General features: G+C 43.0%; 1 protein-coding gene across 3 annotated transcripts; it reads right to left on the bottom strand.

Moving 5' to 3' along the window:
* Nucleotides 1–6067: 6067 nt before the first annotated feature.
* Nucleotides 6068–17477, bottom strand: LOC135915470 (malectin). Of its 3 annotated transcripts, none has more exons than XR_010568634.1 (5): nt 16897–17477; nt 15612–15791; nt 12684–12741; nt 7651–8550; nt 6068–6391 (listed from the first exon to the last, which is right to left on the bottom strand). XR_010568634.1 is itself a non-coding variant. In XM_065448557.1 (4 exons), exons 1-4 carry the CDS (start codon nt 17245–17247, stop codon nt 8309–8311), a joined length of 831 nt encoding a protein of 276 aa, XP_065304629.1. In that variant the 5' UTR covers nt 17248–17477; the 3' UTR covers nt 6068–8308. The 3 variants fall into 3 exon arrangements, 1 of the variants encoding a protein (XP_065304629.1); XR_010568635.1 differs by having other exon boundaries at nt 8259–8550; XM_065448557.1 differs by having other exon boundaries at nt 6068–8550.
* Nucleotides 17478–17487: the final 10 nt, after the last annotated feature.

The following is a 17487-nucleotide window of genomic DNA, read 5'->3' as shown; positions in this document are numbered from 1 at the left end:
GTGGGTGAACTGGCAAAGAATTTGCTCTGGGCTACATGTGTTAAACGTTTTTCTCATTCAGAGTGCTTTTTTTTTTTACTTTAGGAGACTGAAGATGTGCGCAAAGTGTGACATGTCAGTGTGCTAATTAATGTATTTGCTGGTTTGCAAATTATTCGTTGCAACTTTGTCTTTGCCAGAGAGGTACAACTTTGCCTCTTGTACAGGGTTTTTTAGATAAAACACTTACTATTTATTACGAGCATTGCTTCCTTTGTTACACAAATGCAGGTTCCAGTGCATTGCAGTTTATTTCCATGTTTATGTAAGTTACTAATATGAGGCTTGCATATTCATTTCTCACGTTCTGGAGTGGCAAGATGCAGCATTACTGTCTCATCGTTCACTGTACTACAGTAGTGTTCACTTGTTACACTGAATCCCCGTTTAAGTATTCTGTACTAATTTCACTTTATTGCTTTTTTGTTGTATGGTTATTTTTCTCGCCATTACCTTCTTTGATATATCCTAAAGGCGATATTTCCAATTTTGCATTGTTCCCATTTTTTTATTTCTGTCACAGGATTATTTTATGATGGTATGCGGTGGTATTTCTTTTTGTGCTCTTTTCAAGCTTCTAGCTGATTGGTAGCATTGTTTGGAGGCAGTTACCATCCGACTCATACTCTTGCATTTTTCAGTCTACTTCTTCCATTCGCTCCGATGTCACTTCTGCATAACTCTAGTCCATTTAATGGCACGTGCTCTTTACTATGATAAATGAGAAACTTTAGCACACTCCAGGTTCTTCTGTTCATTTTTGTATGTGTACTTGGAATTTTGTTTATGTGCTAGTGAATGTTCACTTTCGAGTTCATTACGAATCCTTTCTGTGACTTTTGTGATTGTTGATGTACTTTTACTTCTATTTGCATTTCTCACACAGTTTGTTCGAAGCTTGCATAAGCATTACATTTTAATAAAGTGTTTTTGCTTGGTCACAATGTTCTCATTTCATTCACTTTTGGCATGAAGGGCTTGGTCTTGCCGCCTGCCAAGTCGTGACCATTTGTTCTTTGCAGGATGTCATTCCCATTTTGGTTGTAAGCATCGTAGCTTACTAAAGGTGGTATTAAGGATTCATTATTCCTAACAGGCTTATTTTCGTGGGACTTGGTAGAGGATACGCCGGCCATGCGGGGAACAGTGCTTGGCACTGCGCCATGGCTCTTACAGTCAACACGACGCTTCTACTCATCTGGGGCGCAATTGGAGATCGTTGTTCGAAACGCCCGATCAGTTTCACCTCACGCGATTGGCCTAGGCCGTGCCGACGGGTGCGGCTGACGACGTCTGCGCGGCATAGGCCAGTCGCGTGAGGCGAAACTAAACGCGTGTTTTGAACAACGATGTCTGATCGCACCCGTCACCCGCGAAAATTAGCTTCAGATGATCGTAAACCTTTCAAGACCCCTTCTAGACCAGCTTTTTGATAACCTCCTAAAAACGTTTAGAAATTGGTTACGAATAGTTTTGGCAAAGGGATTACTTGTGTCTCTCCCAATCCTATTTCTAGACCAGCTTTTCGAATACGTCTTGCAGACCTGTTCTAGATCGTCTCAAGAAAGTAATTAAGCCGGACATTAGCAGAGATATACGACGTTTTCCCGCCGAAGTTCTCTCATTCGTGTCTTCTTTAACCCGTTTTTATCGTCTTGGATAAACGCTACGAAAACGTTACGTATCTCTTTTGTGCTACCTGGGCTGCGACGCCATTGATTCATTCTAAAGTCTGCTTAACGAAATCGTATAAATGCGCAATGTACATCGACTGCCCTCTCACCCTGCTATTTCTTTTTTTCAGCCTTCCCTTCCACGTTATTGCACGCATGTGTTTTCTGATGCTTAGCAATGGCAGCTGCCATTGCTAAGCATTTTTTTCCCACCCCATCTCATTGTGTTTGTCTGATATAGGATGTACAGTCACGTGCAATATGACCTGCAACACCGGTGCCCGTGGCCGAAGGGCCTTCAGGACTGTAGGGCCGCGCAGACACAGGGTAAGTTCCAGACCTAAACACAGCTTCAACTAGTGGTGTTTATTGAACCGCCATTTCGCATGTCAGAGCAGCCACGCAGTCGTGGAGCCTCTTCGACCACGAACAAGGGTGTTGCAAGTCACATCGCACGCGGCTGTACGTTGCGACACCGTTTGCCAGGCGTTGTGTGCATATATTCTTAATCTGGTTTTCTGTTTTTCTGTCTCTTGATGTTCGCGAACTTATAGCGCTGACAACAGTTTGCATTTTTTTCAATGGTTTCGCATTGTTAGCGCTAAATGCTACGGCTTCGCAAATGACGCACTGTTAATGTTTTCTTCAATTGAGTGCTATTTCATTCTGCTAATTCCTCGCACCTAAATGTATTCAATACGTTGTTCCTGTCTGTAAACACTCCTGCTTAAAGGGCCCCTCACCAGGTCTGTTGGGCTGACAAGCGCAGAGCATACAATGCGCGCCAACGATCGTGTTTGCAGAGAATTACATCGCTACGCGCCGCGGAAAGGCCTGCAATTTCAATCCGAATGCCGTTTTCCTTTTCACTCGCGGAAAAATCCGCCCTGAGGGTCACGATGACGTCGTCGGGCTCCTGCGGCTACGTAATCGTGTCCGCAGTGTGACGTCGCTCGTGGTGACACGTGACTTCGAGAATCATTCAAGGCAACATCTATTATTTGTGTGATCTGTTGCCCGAATTGACGAATTGAAGTTTAGAGAAATAATAAAACACGTACAGCTCGCACGCGGCGCTGTCAGCGGAAATGCGCAGCGCAGGGGGGGAAAAAAATGAAGGCGGTGCTTGTGACGTATGCGTCACGCGATCCTCGAGGTCTGGTATGGAAGAACGCAGGAAAGGAATTCCTCTTGCGTAGGCTAGACGGGACGACTGGAGGGAGCGTCTTGCTTGGCAGTGGAGCCCACCTGCTGAAATCATGGATTCGCGGCACTGAAATATTTCTATCTCGGCTATTAATGAGCCGATTTGAAAAATTTTTGCGGCAGAACGCTCCTTAGAGGACGCGTAACAACTTCCAGCGTATAACCAAAATTTGCTATGGGGCCTGGTGAAGGGCTTTTTAGCCTATCATCAGAGCCTGGCAGTACTCTTGAAATGAATGAATAAACATATAAATAAATAAATACGTTACTCATTAACTATATTTAGTTTGTTGTTCTTTCAAAATATTATTATTATTATTATTATTACATACTCACCTAATTTATCTTCTGTGCGACTAATCCCCCTCGTACTGCCATATTTTGAAATGGACCCAACATCTGCCCCGCAGTAGTCGAAATCGATCCAGAATCCTCCACTACGACGTGCACCTTATGATCATGAGCTTGGTTTTGGCACGTACAATACCCCATATTTCTTTTTATAATTGCGATAGCATTATATGGACACTCCAGGCACATTTTTGCCATCGCCGTGATGTTCCGTATAAAGTCCAAGGGCGATAACATCGTCGCTGCGCTCCGTATGCTACATGTGCGAGCGTGAGCCGAATCTCGCGCACGCAACAAAGGAAAGCGGGGAGGAAGCGCGCCGTCTTCCGTCGCGCGCAACGCACCGAGGTGAGGGGGGTGTTCTACTACGGCGGCTGCTGCGTATGGCGTGGCCGCGCGGGCCCTATCTTGAAAGCGATCTGCAACGAGTGCAGAGTTTAGGTGTGTGGACTCATATAGCTTCGTGGGCGCCGTAGTTTCGCCGCTTAGTTCGCGGTGAAGCGAGGTAGCACGATCAATTCGCTCGCTGCTGCTGCCGCACTTCCTCACTGCTGCGTTTTCACAGCGAGTTTCCACGGTCATCGGGTGAGATGTATTCATGTTTGCTTGTGCGCTCGTGATACCATGCTTGTTAATTTAGTTAGCTGTCTACTAATTTATTATATGGCACCATGATTGCTAATTTAGTAAGTGAATGTTTACAAGTTTATGCGTCCTATAAAGCTACTATCTTTACTTCGTATAGCTGTCTACTAACTTGTTATAGCAAACTGTGACTTTTCATCATTCTTTATTTAGGGCACTGCTAAGAATTCAGTACAAGCTCCGTCTACAAAAGTGCAGTGCTCTGTGGATCCGTGCTCCAAGACACATACCTGTAATTACAGCTGAAGGATGCCGATATGCATTTCGCATTTACAGTGACACGCAACGGAATTCGAATTGGACGACAGTATAATTGCCACTAAATCCTTATAAGTTGTCGGTTCTTAGGCCTAATCTCCAGAAAATGACCAGTAAACATTATTTCTGAACACTGAAGAAACTTCCTGTCCTGTCTATTGCTATAACATATTTATTGCAATAAAACGGTTTAAATACATCTGTTTCCATGGAAACTTCATGGGGGATTACAAAAGCTTCGCTATATCCGTGAATTCATTGTAACTACCTCTGCAGTATATTGCACAAACAACCAAAATTAAGGAAACATCCACGGCATAGGTGCTTGGCCAACCAAAATTTCATATTTTCCGCTCTCTCAAGGCAGCTCATGCAAATTAGCAGCCAAATGCTGGTTATGTGAGGTTAGCCCTATATTTGTTGCTGGCCTATCTTTGGCCATCAATTATTGGCCCATGTAACTTTCGGCCAACCGTGGCAAGGTAGGCCAGGAAGGTAGGGTGGGCATTAGCATCAAACGCCTAGGCCCATTGGGTTTGTAGTGGCTTTATTTCATTTGCGGTGCTTTCAGCCACAAAAATGCTTGATTGTTCTATGCTACACTGCTCCTCGTTGCATTGAGCATTGTAGCAGCACAACAAATCACTGAGCAAGCTAGAATAAGTGCCAGAATGTCACCATGTCGTGCTCCCACCTTATATGTCATGGCATGACGCACACATCATGCTGCCCAAGCTACAAATTCATTATTTGGCTTTTTTACATTTATGTGCTATGCAGTTATATTAGCGTTTGCCAATAAACCCAAGTTATTCCTGTGCTTGTGTCACGATTCCATCTCGCTTGTGTATCACACTATTCTTTTGTCATACGAAATAATACCAAATCGCCCAGCATTTCATACATCTCAGACCTTTTAGGTATGAATCCTAAGCTTATTTTATATCTATAGCCCAAGGAAATCCAAAGTCGAGAAAGGGGCTGACAGATGGAATAGCACACTGTGGTATAAAGGTTATAAACATGGATTAGGTGCCTCAGAAAGGCTTTCCGAGGCACCTTATCCCCGTTTATAACCGTTATACCACAGTTTACCCAAAGAGGAGACTTCTATGCACCGACTAGCCTGTCAATGCACCTCGCTGAAATCTAAACTATTGTAAAAACTTTTATAAATTATTTAGGGGCACTGAAGCTCTTTAGTACCACATTTCTAAAATTTCATTGACACACACTTTTGCACTTCCACTGAAACTCTTCATTCATACTCACAGGCACCGACCTGCATTCATGTTCACTTGCACTTAGAGGCAATCACTCGCATTCCTAATTTATAATGAAATTTCATATTTTCCACTTTGTCAAGGCTGCTCCTGCAAATTAATGGCCAAATGCTGGCTGTATGAGCTTAGTCCTATATATGTTGGTGGTCGATTGTTGGCCATCAAGTATTAGCCTATGTAACATTGGGCTGACCTTGGCAAGGTTGGCCACAATTGAGGAAACATCTTGACTTTTCTTGGGGTGCCACCCCAAGCTTCGATCATGAAATGTCAAGTACCGAGAGACTCTGTTGACAAAAATAATTATGTAAAACCTTAATTGTGTGCAAGTTACTATAATCTAACTTACCTCTTAACACATGGAGCAAGAAACAAAACACAATTTGATTGCAGATCATTTGCAATGCAACTCGTACTTTGGGCTGTTTTTCTGGGACTCCTTACCTCTACGTCGAGGTAGCCAATCGAGCGATTTGGGACACCTCATTTCCGAACTCTAGGAGCTACTATTTTCCTCCAAAACGGTACTTGGTACAAAATGGTACCCAACATAGTTTGTCAGTAAGACAAAAGCTGAATCTGTAAAACCAAATTTCATTGACAGACTGCAGGTTTGGATGCAAAAGCTTTTAATGTAGAACATACATGTGTATGTTATGTGTACATATAAATTCCTCTGTGCCCCTCTCCCTTAAAGCATCTTAATTATGCAATGTATCATTCACAGTTAGGAAAAGTCATGCCGATGAAATAACAAAGTATGTGAAAACAAGCACATTTCAGTTTTCCTGGAACGGAAAACTCAGTCATGTCCACTTCGGTGAAAACAGCAGCAAAAAACCGTCGGTCCTTTGAAGCAGCAACAAGCAGGTGTACATTTCTTAAACCCACACGGGAGAAAGTAAGCTAAGCAATGAATTAACAAAAGGAAAAGTCCTGTAAGGAAAAAAAAAGGTAAAGTAGAAAAGATTCAGAAGGGGAACAACAAGCACATAATCTTTAAAAAATGAAACAACCAAAAAGCAGTTGACTGAAAGTGAGCAGCCTTGAAAGACAAAGCCTTCACACTTCTTTCACAACAAAGCAAAACTTCATCCGCTCACCAACCTAAAAAGAAAAAACACAAACACACACACACAAAGCAACAGGTGATTTTTTTCAATACTGTGCAAAACGTCTGCATGACATTTTGCATTGTGAAGCGATTCTCTGGCCTGCTTGAAAGGTAAACTTGTCTCACCTATCATGTATCACACAGGGCTTTGTTGTAGCAATAAGCAATTTCATTGGTAGAGGCAATGTTTAAGGACTACATTCAGTCTGCAGATGCAAACAGTTGGCCTAAGTCAAAATGCCAAGCCTCTCGCTTGTTTCACCCTTTGGCACAGGGCAAAAGTTTCTCAAATTCTTTTCACAAAAAAGTATTCATGAAAAGGGATGCCACACTCTGCTCCAATGAATGACCTGTTGCCGATTTTAGGCTCATCAAAAAACATTGGTTTACTATCTTACTCCTGCTGAGCACCTATTTCTCTGATGTAAACATAGTTAGCGTTTAGCTGTTTACGGCATACACAAAGTAAGCGTTTTCAGCAGAGAATATATGCTACAGAGACCGACAACTTTACCCAGTAAATGCCATTTCTTGATCTCACAATACTATTATGACCCCACTATCAAAGGTGTTTGGTTCAACGTGCAAACTGTGACACTTGCTCTTGCAAGGCGAAGTTACATGCCACCATTTTGTGAGGGAAGGAAATGTCATGACGTCGAGCCCCAAAATGTGTGCCTTTGGGAAATGGACCTGTACAGTACGATCGTCAATGTAGAAATGTTGAGTGAAAAATGTATGGATAGATAACGTATCCTGTACAACACAATGACACAGCTGGCTTACAGTTATGGCGCCCTCAACTCTGTTTTGTTAGCAGAAAAAGAATAAAACAAAAGTATTTTTCTTGCAAACCGACGATGCCAATGTACAACTACTCTGTGTTGATAAATTTCTCTTTCTACTACCTAGCCCAGCTACATGCACACACACACACACACAATCACGAAAGAAAGAAAAAGTGGAGGGGGGGGGGGTAGTGGTCTCAACCACTTGCACAAATCACGCCACAGGCCACAATCAAAACACAACCCCAGCCACAAATGCAAACTAACTAAGTTAGAGCACAAGCGTGGCTCACCGATTCCCACTGGAGCCAAGACACGTCGAATGATGAATGGAATGGAACACAACGTGCCAAAGTACTATTCCACGCCACGTGTAGAGAAAAAAAATTATGACACTATCAAACAACAGACCAGGAGGGCCAAGTCACAGTGAACAGCCGACCTTTTGACTAGAATGTTTCAGCGCATCGTTACCATCTCACCGCTACCGTAGCCGATGCTGCTATTTGGTGCAGTTCATGCACATGACCCATGTGTTCACAGGTGCGGATGTGGAAGTGGTAAGACAACAATGGTGCACTAAGACATCCCACCTATTTCCTTGTTACTGGACTTTGAAATGAAGTGCTGCAACACTGTTGCTTCGCCAAAGTGCTTGCATCAGTGTGACTGCCACCGCATGCAAGTACACGATGAGACTGCAGATCCTTTCAAGGCTCAAACTACAGCACAAGCCTGATGCCACAGTGCTTCCAGCTCACCCCACCTTTGGCCATGGGCAAAATGGGATCCCACCACAGATGTGAATGCAAAGGCAAAAGCGACTGCAGTCTAAGGATAACACAAAATGTGTCCCTCCCCCAATCACAAGCCCACCCGACAGCTCAAATCACCCCGTCACCTCTCAAAGACAGTAGGAACACCACGGCCCACACAACGCATAGGGCACATTCAAAGTTTGCAGAGGCAGAACAGCAGTGGGATGAAGGCTCCAATGGCAACGAAGATGGGAAGGAGGGCACTGCTGTCATCTCCCGTGTAGGGGTTTGGACTGCGAGGTCCCGAGGGCCTGCGTGGCTGGTGCTGAGATCCAGTAGCAGCGGAGTCGCCGGAAGCGTGCCTCGTAGGCACCTCCTCTTCTTCTTCCTCTTCCTCCTCTTCGAACTCTTGCAAGGGGGGCATCTCGGGCACATCTGAACAGTGAAAAAGCACAAAGGTAAGAGAGGACACTCCCCTAACAAATGCTCACCCAACGTTTCAGTTTCAAAAGATGCAGAGTGGGCCATGAGAAATGCCAGTTGGGATTGACTGCAACTACGATTGAAATGGGTGGCTGATTCAATAACAGAACATGGACAAGACACACAGCGTTTAAACAGGGCTAGAGAGGGCCTCTGCAGACAAACCTGTACAACACATGTCCCGTATGTTTCATGTTCCTCCTAGAGTGCTTGTTGCGTTGCATTATCTAATTAAAACATAACTTTGCACCAATTTGTGCGCCTTTTGATGTTTCTGTAATTGTGACCCCATGGTGTTTATTGTGCACTTATATCTAAGCACATAAGCGCTTTTGAATCTCGCACCCTTGGTAACATGGCTGCCGCAGTAAAAAATGGATTGACCACCTTGTGCTCTGCAGTAGAAAGTTACAGCCAGCAAGCTACTGTGGCAGCTGGAGGCAACGCCTACCTAAAGGCAAACTGCAATGAAAAATCACTTTGGCTAAGTTGGTTATCCATGCCTAATTTTGTTACTAACAGATTTTAAGTAGCCCTTAAGCAGACAACGCGGGTGCTCCCTAATCTCGAAGGTCATGCCCAATTGCCGCGATGATTCTCAACATTCTGGGTTTCACATCATTTCTGGCGAGCATTAATGGCTTACTTTGAGCTTTGATATAGAAAAGGTATATCTTTTAGCTTTTTATGCCCCCTCCAATCGTACTTCAAAAGTAAGATTTTGCACGAAGGGCCTGCACGGCATCTACACTATCTGAAGCTAAGCCCCTTATGCAGCCTAAAATTTTGTTAAGGTTGGAATTAGAAGTGTCTTAGTTACGGAATGATTAACAAGAAAACTCAAGGGAAAAAAAGTCTCATGAGTCAGCCTTGTGCTCTCTGCAAAAAAAGTTGCCTGCTAGTTGTCACTTAATGCTCTCCTAAAGCAAAATGACGCAACAACAGTATTGTTAATGACACTTGTGGCAAGAAAATAGGCTATCATTAGAGCCTATAATAATGGCAGATGGTTCACAGCCTTATTCATTAATGTTACGTGCAGAAAAGTCGCACGCAGTGTGTGTAAACAGTTAAACCTTGAACTGCAAGAATTGAATGTGTGCGCCCAAAAAGAAATTGGCAGATTTATGGGGTTTAACGTCCTGAGGGAACACCGTGGCTATGGGAACTGCCACAGTGGAGGGCTCTGGATTGCTTTGATCACCCTGAGCATTTTAATGTGCAATTGCATATAAGGGCACAATTTTATTCATTTTGGCCCCGTCAAAATGCAGACTGGCAAACATTAGGTTCGTAAAGTACTACAGTCGAAGCCAAAAAATATGAAATTTTGGTTAGAAACAGTAAAGATTGCTTCAGTACTCCAGATGTGAACCGTTTACTCAAATAATTCACAGTATTGGTTCCGTAGGAATGCTACGAATAGGCACACTCCTCTAAGTGCACAGCCAAAATCATCTGCATCACAGATGGAAATATTTGTTAAGTTTATTCATGTGACAGCGGCTGAAGATACTGTTGCCAGTTTATATGGGTTCAGTGGAGTTGGTGGGGCTGCTGAGAGAATGCGTTGGGATAATCGAGTGTGTACAAAAAGTCTGGCTCTGAAAATTAGTTGGCAACTGCATTTGCATTTTAACTATAGATTTTGTGCTAAGCTGGGATTCAAACAAAAAATCGTAGTACCTATACAACAGTCGGAAACGAGTCCTAAAACCCTGGAATTTTACAATAAAATTGTAAAAGGTGGCAGCTGTGGAAACGTGGCCAGACGTGAAACCTGCCACCTTGTCCTCAGTAGCTGCCAAAAATAAAATAAAGAGGTTTTAAGCGAGAAATATTGTGAAATTGAGGTTGCCATGTATTAGCAGTGCAATTAATTTTGTATGTTCTCGTACCAGTTCTACAAGTTGGCATAATAATGCGCACCTTTAATGAAACAAGCGCAAGTATCAGCCCATTATTATGTGCAGTCGCGATAGCATGAGTCATGTGGGCGTGTACACTTGAGGCACAAGAAAGCAGCACCACCGCAGCATAGGTCTGCGGCCTCCCGTGTTTATTGCTTGCCAAGATACCTTCTATCTCGAAAGCCATCTCCTCAGACAAAGCAAGCTGTGATAACACTGGACAATGTGGGGTCATTTTTTTGCATCTGAAGATGTGCCTTGCATGAACTGCATGCTGCATTCTGGTGAGTGAGCTAAGCAGGTAGCAGCTTCAAAAAGTTTTTCAGGCAGTGGAGTATACCAAATGCGATTTCAGATCCCAAAGTATTGCATGAACATGTGCTAGAGATATTGCAAATATGATTATGCAACTGCACCGCACATCCTATGTGCGTATACAAAATTTTAACATAATTAAATGACTGCAAGATCGCAAAACTGCCACAGAAGCTGCAAAACGGCCGAACTTGCAGTAAAGGACACGCATGAAAGTTGAAAATTTGCATTCAAACAATTGCGGCAGATGCAGAAATGTCTTAAATTTGTGGCATTACAAGAGGATACGAAACGGGGGGATATTCTTTCAAAAAGAATTTGGCTTCCTTTTATAGACTTGCCCAACTCGCGTTGCCCACGTGTGAACAAGGGTCATGAGCTCAAGCTTGACCAATATGCACGCAATTTCTCAGGCCACACAGCAACCATATGAGGTACATCTATTGCTATATATGACTATATGAGGTAATCAATTCCATTATACTTGGAAGTAGAGTGTCTGAGGTTAATTTTAAAAACCATAAGGTAGGTCAGAACAATGTGAAAAACAGGGACAGCGAAAGAAACACACAACACACCATGAGAGCAGACTGCCAATTGTTTATTCATGAAATCAGAGCATAGGCTATTTCAAGCAGGATCCCAAGCGCATGACCGCATTGTCACTCACACTTGTGCAGATAACATAAGAGAATTCTGCAGACTAACTGCAACACAGTTTGTACCGAATAACTGGAATGTAGAGAATAACGCAGGAGGCACCTTATCACAACATTGCAAAGGATGTAAAGGTAAAGATGAGGGTAAGCAAAAGGTTCCTTGCAAGCCGATCTTGGAAAACATGATGTTTTTGTTCAGGCTGAGAGACCAGACAGAAAGAGAGATTGTGGAAGCATTTCACATTATAAACTCTAGCGACAAGTCAGCATGCCGTCTGTTTTGCTTTTACACTAAGAAATTGCTTTCTTGGGAAGCCACTTGTGAGTTTTTGAGTTCATGCTGAGCTTCATCATATATTAATGTGTTTCATTACTCTTCCTTCATGCCATTTCACAAGTTTTCAGGTTTTAATAGTTTCACCCTCGCCTTTACTTTGCTTAGTTGTTGTCTTTTTCTTCTGCCATTTTTGTTATCTTTTGTCCTTCTTACATCACTAGTGTTGACCTTGTTGTAACCCCATTTTACAGGTACCATCGTGCCTTTTCATTCCCTCACTTATTGCCTACACTTCGATTACTGTTATTACATGTGCCGTCTTCATTTTTTGATTGCTCAATGTTTGTGCACACAACAGATTGGTTCGTTTTTTTCCCTCATGTTTATTCAGTTTATTCAGTACAAACTGTGTTACAGTTAGTCTCTTATGTTATTCGCACAAGTGTGAGTGACAATGTGGTAATGTGCTGGGGATCCTGTTTGAAATAGCCTATACTCTGATTTCATGAATAAACAGTTGGCAGTCCGTACTCGTGGTGTGTTGTGTGTTTCTTTTGCTGTCCTCGTTTTTCGCGCAGTTTTAACCTACCTTCAAGTATGAACCAACTAGCCCTCAAGAATGTCCTACTATAAACTAAAACTTCAGAAAAAAAATTTTTTAGGGAGAAGGGTGACTTCTGATCTCTCTTTTACGAACACCTCGATTAGTGAAGCAGTAGATTTCATAACTGCTTGGTGACCTCAGAGGGACCCATTCAACCCTCTCCTGCGGCCCCCACCCAACTAATTAAACAAAAGGAATACGCTCCTCTCCTACATGTGCATGGATGGATGCACACTAGCACTAGCCACTAGATTGACAGAGGCCTAAAAATGGCATACATGATGCAAATAAGAAGTAGAACACATGTTAAAGCTGCTTACCGTCAAGTGTCCCCCTCATCACATAGATGGCATTAACTTTTGGGTTATCCCGGTAGCCCTGGAAGACAAAGTACATACAACAGGCACATAATGTAATTTATGTAAATTGCCAATGACTAAACTTGGCAGTTTTGCCCGACATTTAAACTGAGCTGGCTGCTCGCTACTGCCCAGGCTCGTATTAGGGCAGCAAACAAGCCAGCTCGGCTAGAAAACGTCTTCCCAGTAAACCTTAGCTTTTGAAACAAACAAAACTCCCCCGAAAACCAACCTCACAGGTAAGCAAGATGCCCATTAGAGCACCGAATCATCAGCTTTATTAACATAAGTTCTGTAATTCCAATACACTTTATGACTGCTGCTAATTCACTGTCCTATTGACGCTATTTGGTTATGTTCTAACTTCTCCCATTACAATGTTAATTCAATAGCAAGCCATAACAACAAACTCTATCATATCATATTGATTTGGAGGCCACACCTGAGAGACAGCTGAACACATACTGGCCTAACTAGCATCTTCATAATAAAGCCACAAATATAACATGATGTCTAACCTTATCACATCTTGAGGTATTATATACTACTCAATTACAATCACATTGTGACCCAAGTACCAGTTAACAGCTAGGAGCAGAAAAATACTCAAGAAAAGCTAATAAAAAAAATTGTCAATAAACTCTCCTATTTGCTAACTCCTCAAGACAATGAAACATGAAAAAGAAAAAGGATGTGCTATAATTGCGTAAGCACCATATGTCCCAATTGTCTATGTCGGTCATTGTACAGATGGCTGGCTTGTAACATGAATGATATCTATGACTGAAAATGGCCCCAGTATGCAGGACAGATAACAGTTGATAATGCCAGAGTGATACCGGTCAGAAAGAGAAAGCATGAAGAATGCTCAACACACCTTGTATTTGCACTTCACATTGTACTAAAGCCAGCGACTAGAGGCTACTTTCTCAATCAATCAACTTCGACAATACTTTCACTAATGCGCGACAAGGCATCTAATACGAGGCCTCAATCTGTCAATGGGCCTGCTGTTCTCCCTGCTGGTCTCGCCAATTGACAAAGCGAACAATTAACCTAAAGCGATCTCACCAAATGTGATTGATTCATGTTTATTTAGGCCACACACTTTTTACAAGTGCCAGTGAAAAATAAAGAAGAAAAAAAAGGAGAGGTGCATTGGGTCTACAACTTCAACTCTGCAATAAAAAACAAAAACACAGTTCTGCAAACTGCATTTACTGATCCAAGTCTAATGGCAAATGGTGCTGCTAGAAATAGTGTATGATTAGGCAAGACTGAAGTTCAGCATTCAACAGAAATAGCTGTTTGACAAATATTAAATAAATAAATAAAGGGGGTAAGATGCATGCAACCAACAAACAAACTTTGTTGACCAAGTTGCTAATGTAGGCTTCTTTCTAAAGTTGCTGTTGTGGAGACAAAGCGGAGAAAGCAGCTATTCTATACATAACTACAGCAGCAGAATTTTCATGCCCCAACACTTATTGTGAGTACCATGGCTAGAGCGTTTACTAGGGGCTCTTTGGATGTGTTCTCGGTTCTGTTATGGGTCATTCAATGCCCTCAAAATCTCGCCTAGGCATATTTGTTTTTCTGATCAATAAAATTCAGCCCTTGCAACAAAATACATACGACTGCATGTTTAATCTGAGCACACGTTGGGTGCATGACAACGTGTGGTTTATACACTGTGCTTAGAATTCCGATATAAGCATAAACCGTATGCATCAACTCTGTAGGTGAGACAGGTGAGACAAGGGATGACTCAGTTTAAGAGAAATTGCAGGAAGTGCTGCTGCCCGATGCTGACGACGACAGAAACAACAAAGCAAGATTTCAGCCAACACCGACTACGGGCAGCTATTTCATTTAAAATGAAGCTGCATTCAACAAAATGTTGTGCATCATCAGGTGCCTCAATTATTCATCAAATTTATGGTATGACAAATGTGTTATGACAAATGTGTCAGTCAAGTTTATATATCTGCAAGGCGGTGCACTTGTGTCCTGTTGGTTTTGTCTTACTCCTTTGCAGCACTGTAGTCAATTTCACAAAACAACTTGACTGCTCAACCTACATTACTGGTGATATTTACAATAATAGTTAAGGATGAGTGACGGTGTTTCTTACAGCCAGTGCCAATTTCCCTACTCAAATACACGTGAAACATAGAAATGCTCTCATTAGAGAAACAAGTAAATATGTAATTTGAATGAATTTCGCTGCATTTAAGGGAGAAAGCTCAATTCTACCAACTGTGTGACTTTGATTCGGAACATCAAGTTTATCTAAAAACTAAAGATAAGTAAGCACTAACTATACAAATTCGTAACACAGCACCCACAAGAGATATCACGGTTACGTAAAACTGCATTTGTCACCTTCATGTGAAATGGACAAAGCTTATACTGCTTATGTGAAATTTAACAAACGTTATGAGGGTTTTACAAATGTCCTAATCACAAATTGGTGGTTTATTTCTGAGTGGCGCCCATTCCACCCATTTTCGATGTCTTAATAGGCACATTTTGTAGAACTGCGATTTTGTTTTTCATTGCCAAGTTGAAGTTGTAAACCTGATGCTCCAGCTTTATGTTTTTGTCCTCAAGAACATTTGTAAAAGATTGATGGCATAAATAAACAAGGCCATCCTCTACAGTCATTAGGTTTTACCTTCTTTGAAATGCAAGAAACGTCAAAGAAGCTTGGTGCCATAGATGCCAAGCAAAACAGTTTTTATGTTCTTGCGTACTTGCAATGGGAGCTCCCTAGCTTTCTCCCGACATCCGGATTCACAATGCTCTCACAGGCTTTAATCTAGGAATGATAATGAGCAAAGCATATCTCCCAACAACTAAGTAAAGAAATATGGATTGTCTGCACACCTTGATGAATTCAACCTTGATCTTTCCATCGTGCGTGGACTCTTCATCGTTGATACGCAGCTTGTTGCCTTTGATGCTGAACGCAATGTACTCATCATGAGCGACCCCTCGTCCTACCCTGGCATGGATGTCCAAGTCGGCCACCACAGTGTGCTGGCCATTTAAGACTACGTCGAAGACCTGCAAAGACATTTTTACCAAGCATGCTTGCTCACAACAGATGTACTGAATATGGTAACACGACGATTCCAATTAACAAATTAAACGCTGTAGTTCCTCAGCAAATTAGCTTCCGACTACGGCATAACAATGCACAATGTTTTCTATTAACTTGTCTGCAATGTTTTACTGCTGCATCAACGTCTACAGAGTTCACTGAGTATGTTTACTATAAGCAACTTGCTCTTCTTCCATATCTTTTTCGCAGTATGTGTTAAACTTACCTGTAAACCAGATCAAGATTCAAAGCCTTTGCTAACATTCTGTTTCTCTTTTGCCAAAGAAATCTAATTTTGAAACGTCCGTCACTGCAAGGCTAGAGCTCCCTGCCTTTGAATGGATTGTCTATAGCAGAAGCTGACATTTAAAAAGATAGATGTGGCATATATAATATTTAAAAATTGTGCGAAAGAAAAAAAAGAAAGGCTAGATAAATGCCTTGAAGAGAGAACAGAGGTCAGCAAAAGCGCGCGCCAAGCAACAATGCGAAAAAAAAAAGAAATAGAAATGACGCACGTTCTGCGGGTATGCAGACGTGTAAAAGACTACAAACGTGTCAGAACATTAAGAAGGTGCCTCGTTGGCAGGGTAATCAAGGAATAATAATAAAAAAAAGCACGGAAGCGTTGTAAGCTTTCACCTGCGCAGCTGCGTGGCTCAAGTACGAAAAAGTGGAGACGAGTACAAAATAACTAAGAGATTTTCTCTCGGCCACTGTAACAACAAAGTAGGTGATCAGTTATAAAAGAAAGTAAAAAAAAAAGACATGTTGCGCATTCCGCCGGAAAGCAGCAGAGGGCTACAGCCGTATCACAGTATTGCGTGCCGCGACCACCTACACCGCATGCGAAGTTGGATCGAACGAACCGCAAACGAAACTGCATAGCGGGCGCGAGAATCAATAAAAACGAGCAAAATTAGCATCCACCGACCCAGCGCAAAATCACGCGAGAGCCGGTGCACGCGGCGTGCAGTTTAATCCGCACATGCTATGGAATCAACGCGAAAGTGGCAATGGAACGCCACGCAAGCCGACCGGCCGGTCGCCCGAGCCGTGCAAGCTCACCTTTCGGCCCGGAGAATCGAAGTACACCTCGCAGAACTTTAGCACCAGGACGTAGTCGCCGTCCTTGTTGACGGGGATGTCGTAGCCGAAAGTGGCCGTGTGATAACGCTCGGTCTGGTAGAGGATGTGGTCCGGCCTGGGGGCCCGACCGATGACTAGAAGCTTGCCGTAATCGGAGGCCGTGCCGACTTTTCCGAACAGCGGATCGCGTTTGTACCTGATGCCGTGGATGTCCACATGTTCCTCGCCGCCGGCGTTGATCGCGTAGATGACTTCGCCTAGACTGAGCGCGGGATCGGAAAAACGGAGCAGCAGAACGAAGAGAAAAGGGGATACTACGAAGCGCCGCATATCTAGGCTAGCCGGCCGCCGGAGTTCAATAAAGCCTAGTGCACGAAAGTTAAGGAAATTAGGAGACAGCGTTCGTCCAGGGACGACTTTCTACGCCTTTCACACATGAACTAGTCTGCTTCCTACGCGCGATTCGAGCAGCAAGCGCGAACACATAGCGTCCACGGGCAAACCCCCCCGGCGGAACAGAAAATCCACGCGAAACGCCGCTCGCCGCGCCGCCGGTCGCGAAAAGCCACG

Source organism: Dermacentor albipictus, chromosome 2 (genome assembly GCF_038994185.2).
Source record: "Dermacentor albipictus isolate Rhodes 1998 colony chromosome 2, USDA_Dalb.pri_finalv2, whole genome shotgun sequence".
NCBI lineage: Eukaryota > Metazoa > Arthropoda > Arachnida > Ixodida > Ixodidae > Dermacentor > Dermacentor albipictus.
The sequence above is the reverse complement of the archived record's forward strand: the minus strand, read 5'-3'. Positions and strand labels throughout refer to the sequence as shown.

Coding starts and splice junctions, on each gene's coding strand:
- LOC135915470 (XM_065448557.1), bottom strand. CDS start 17,247: ATGCGGCGCTTCGTAGTATCCCCTTTTCTCTTCGTTCTGCTGCTCCGT. Junction 12,742..15,611: donor TCAAGGTTGAATTCATCAAG/GTGTGCAGACAA, acceptor TTTGTCTTCCAG/GGCTACCGGGATAACCCAAA. Junction 8,551..12,683: donor GATGAGGGGGACACTTGACG/GTAAGCAGCTTT, acceptor TTCACTGTTCAG/ATGTGCCCGAGATGCCCCCC.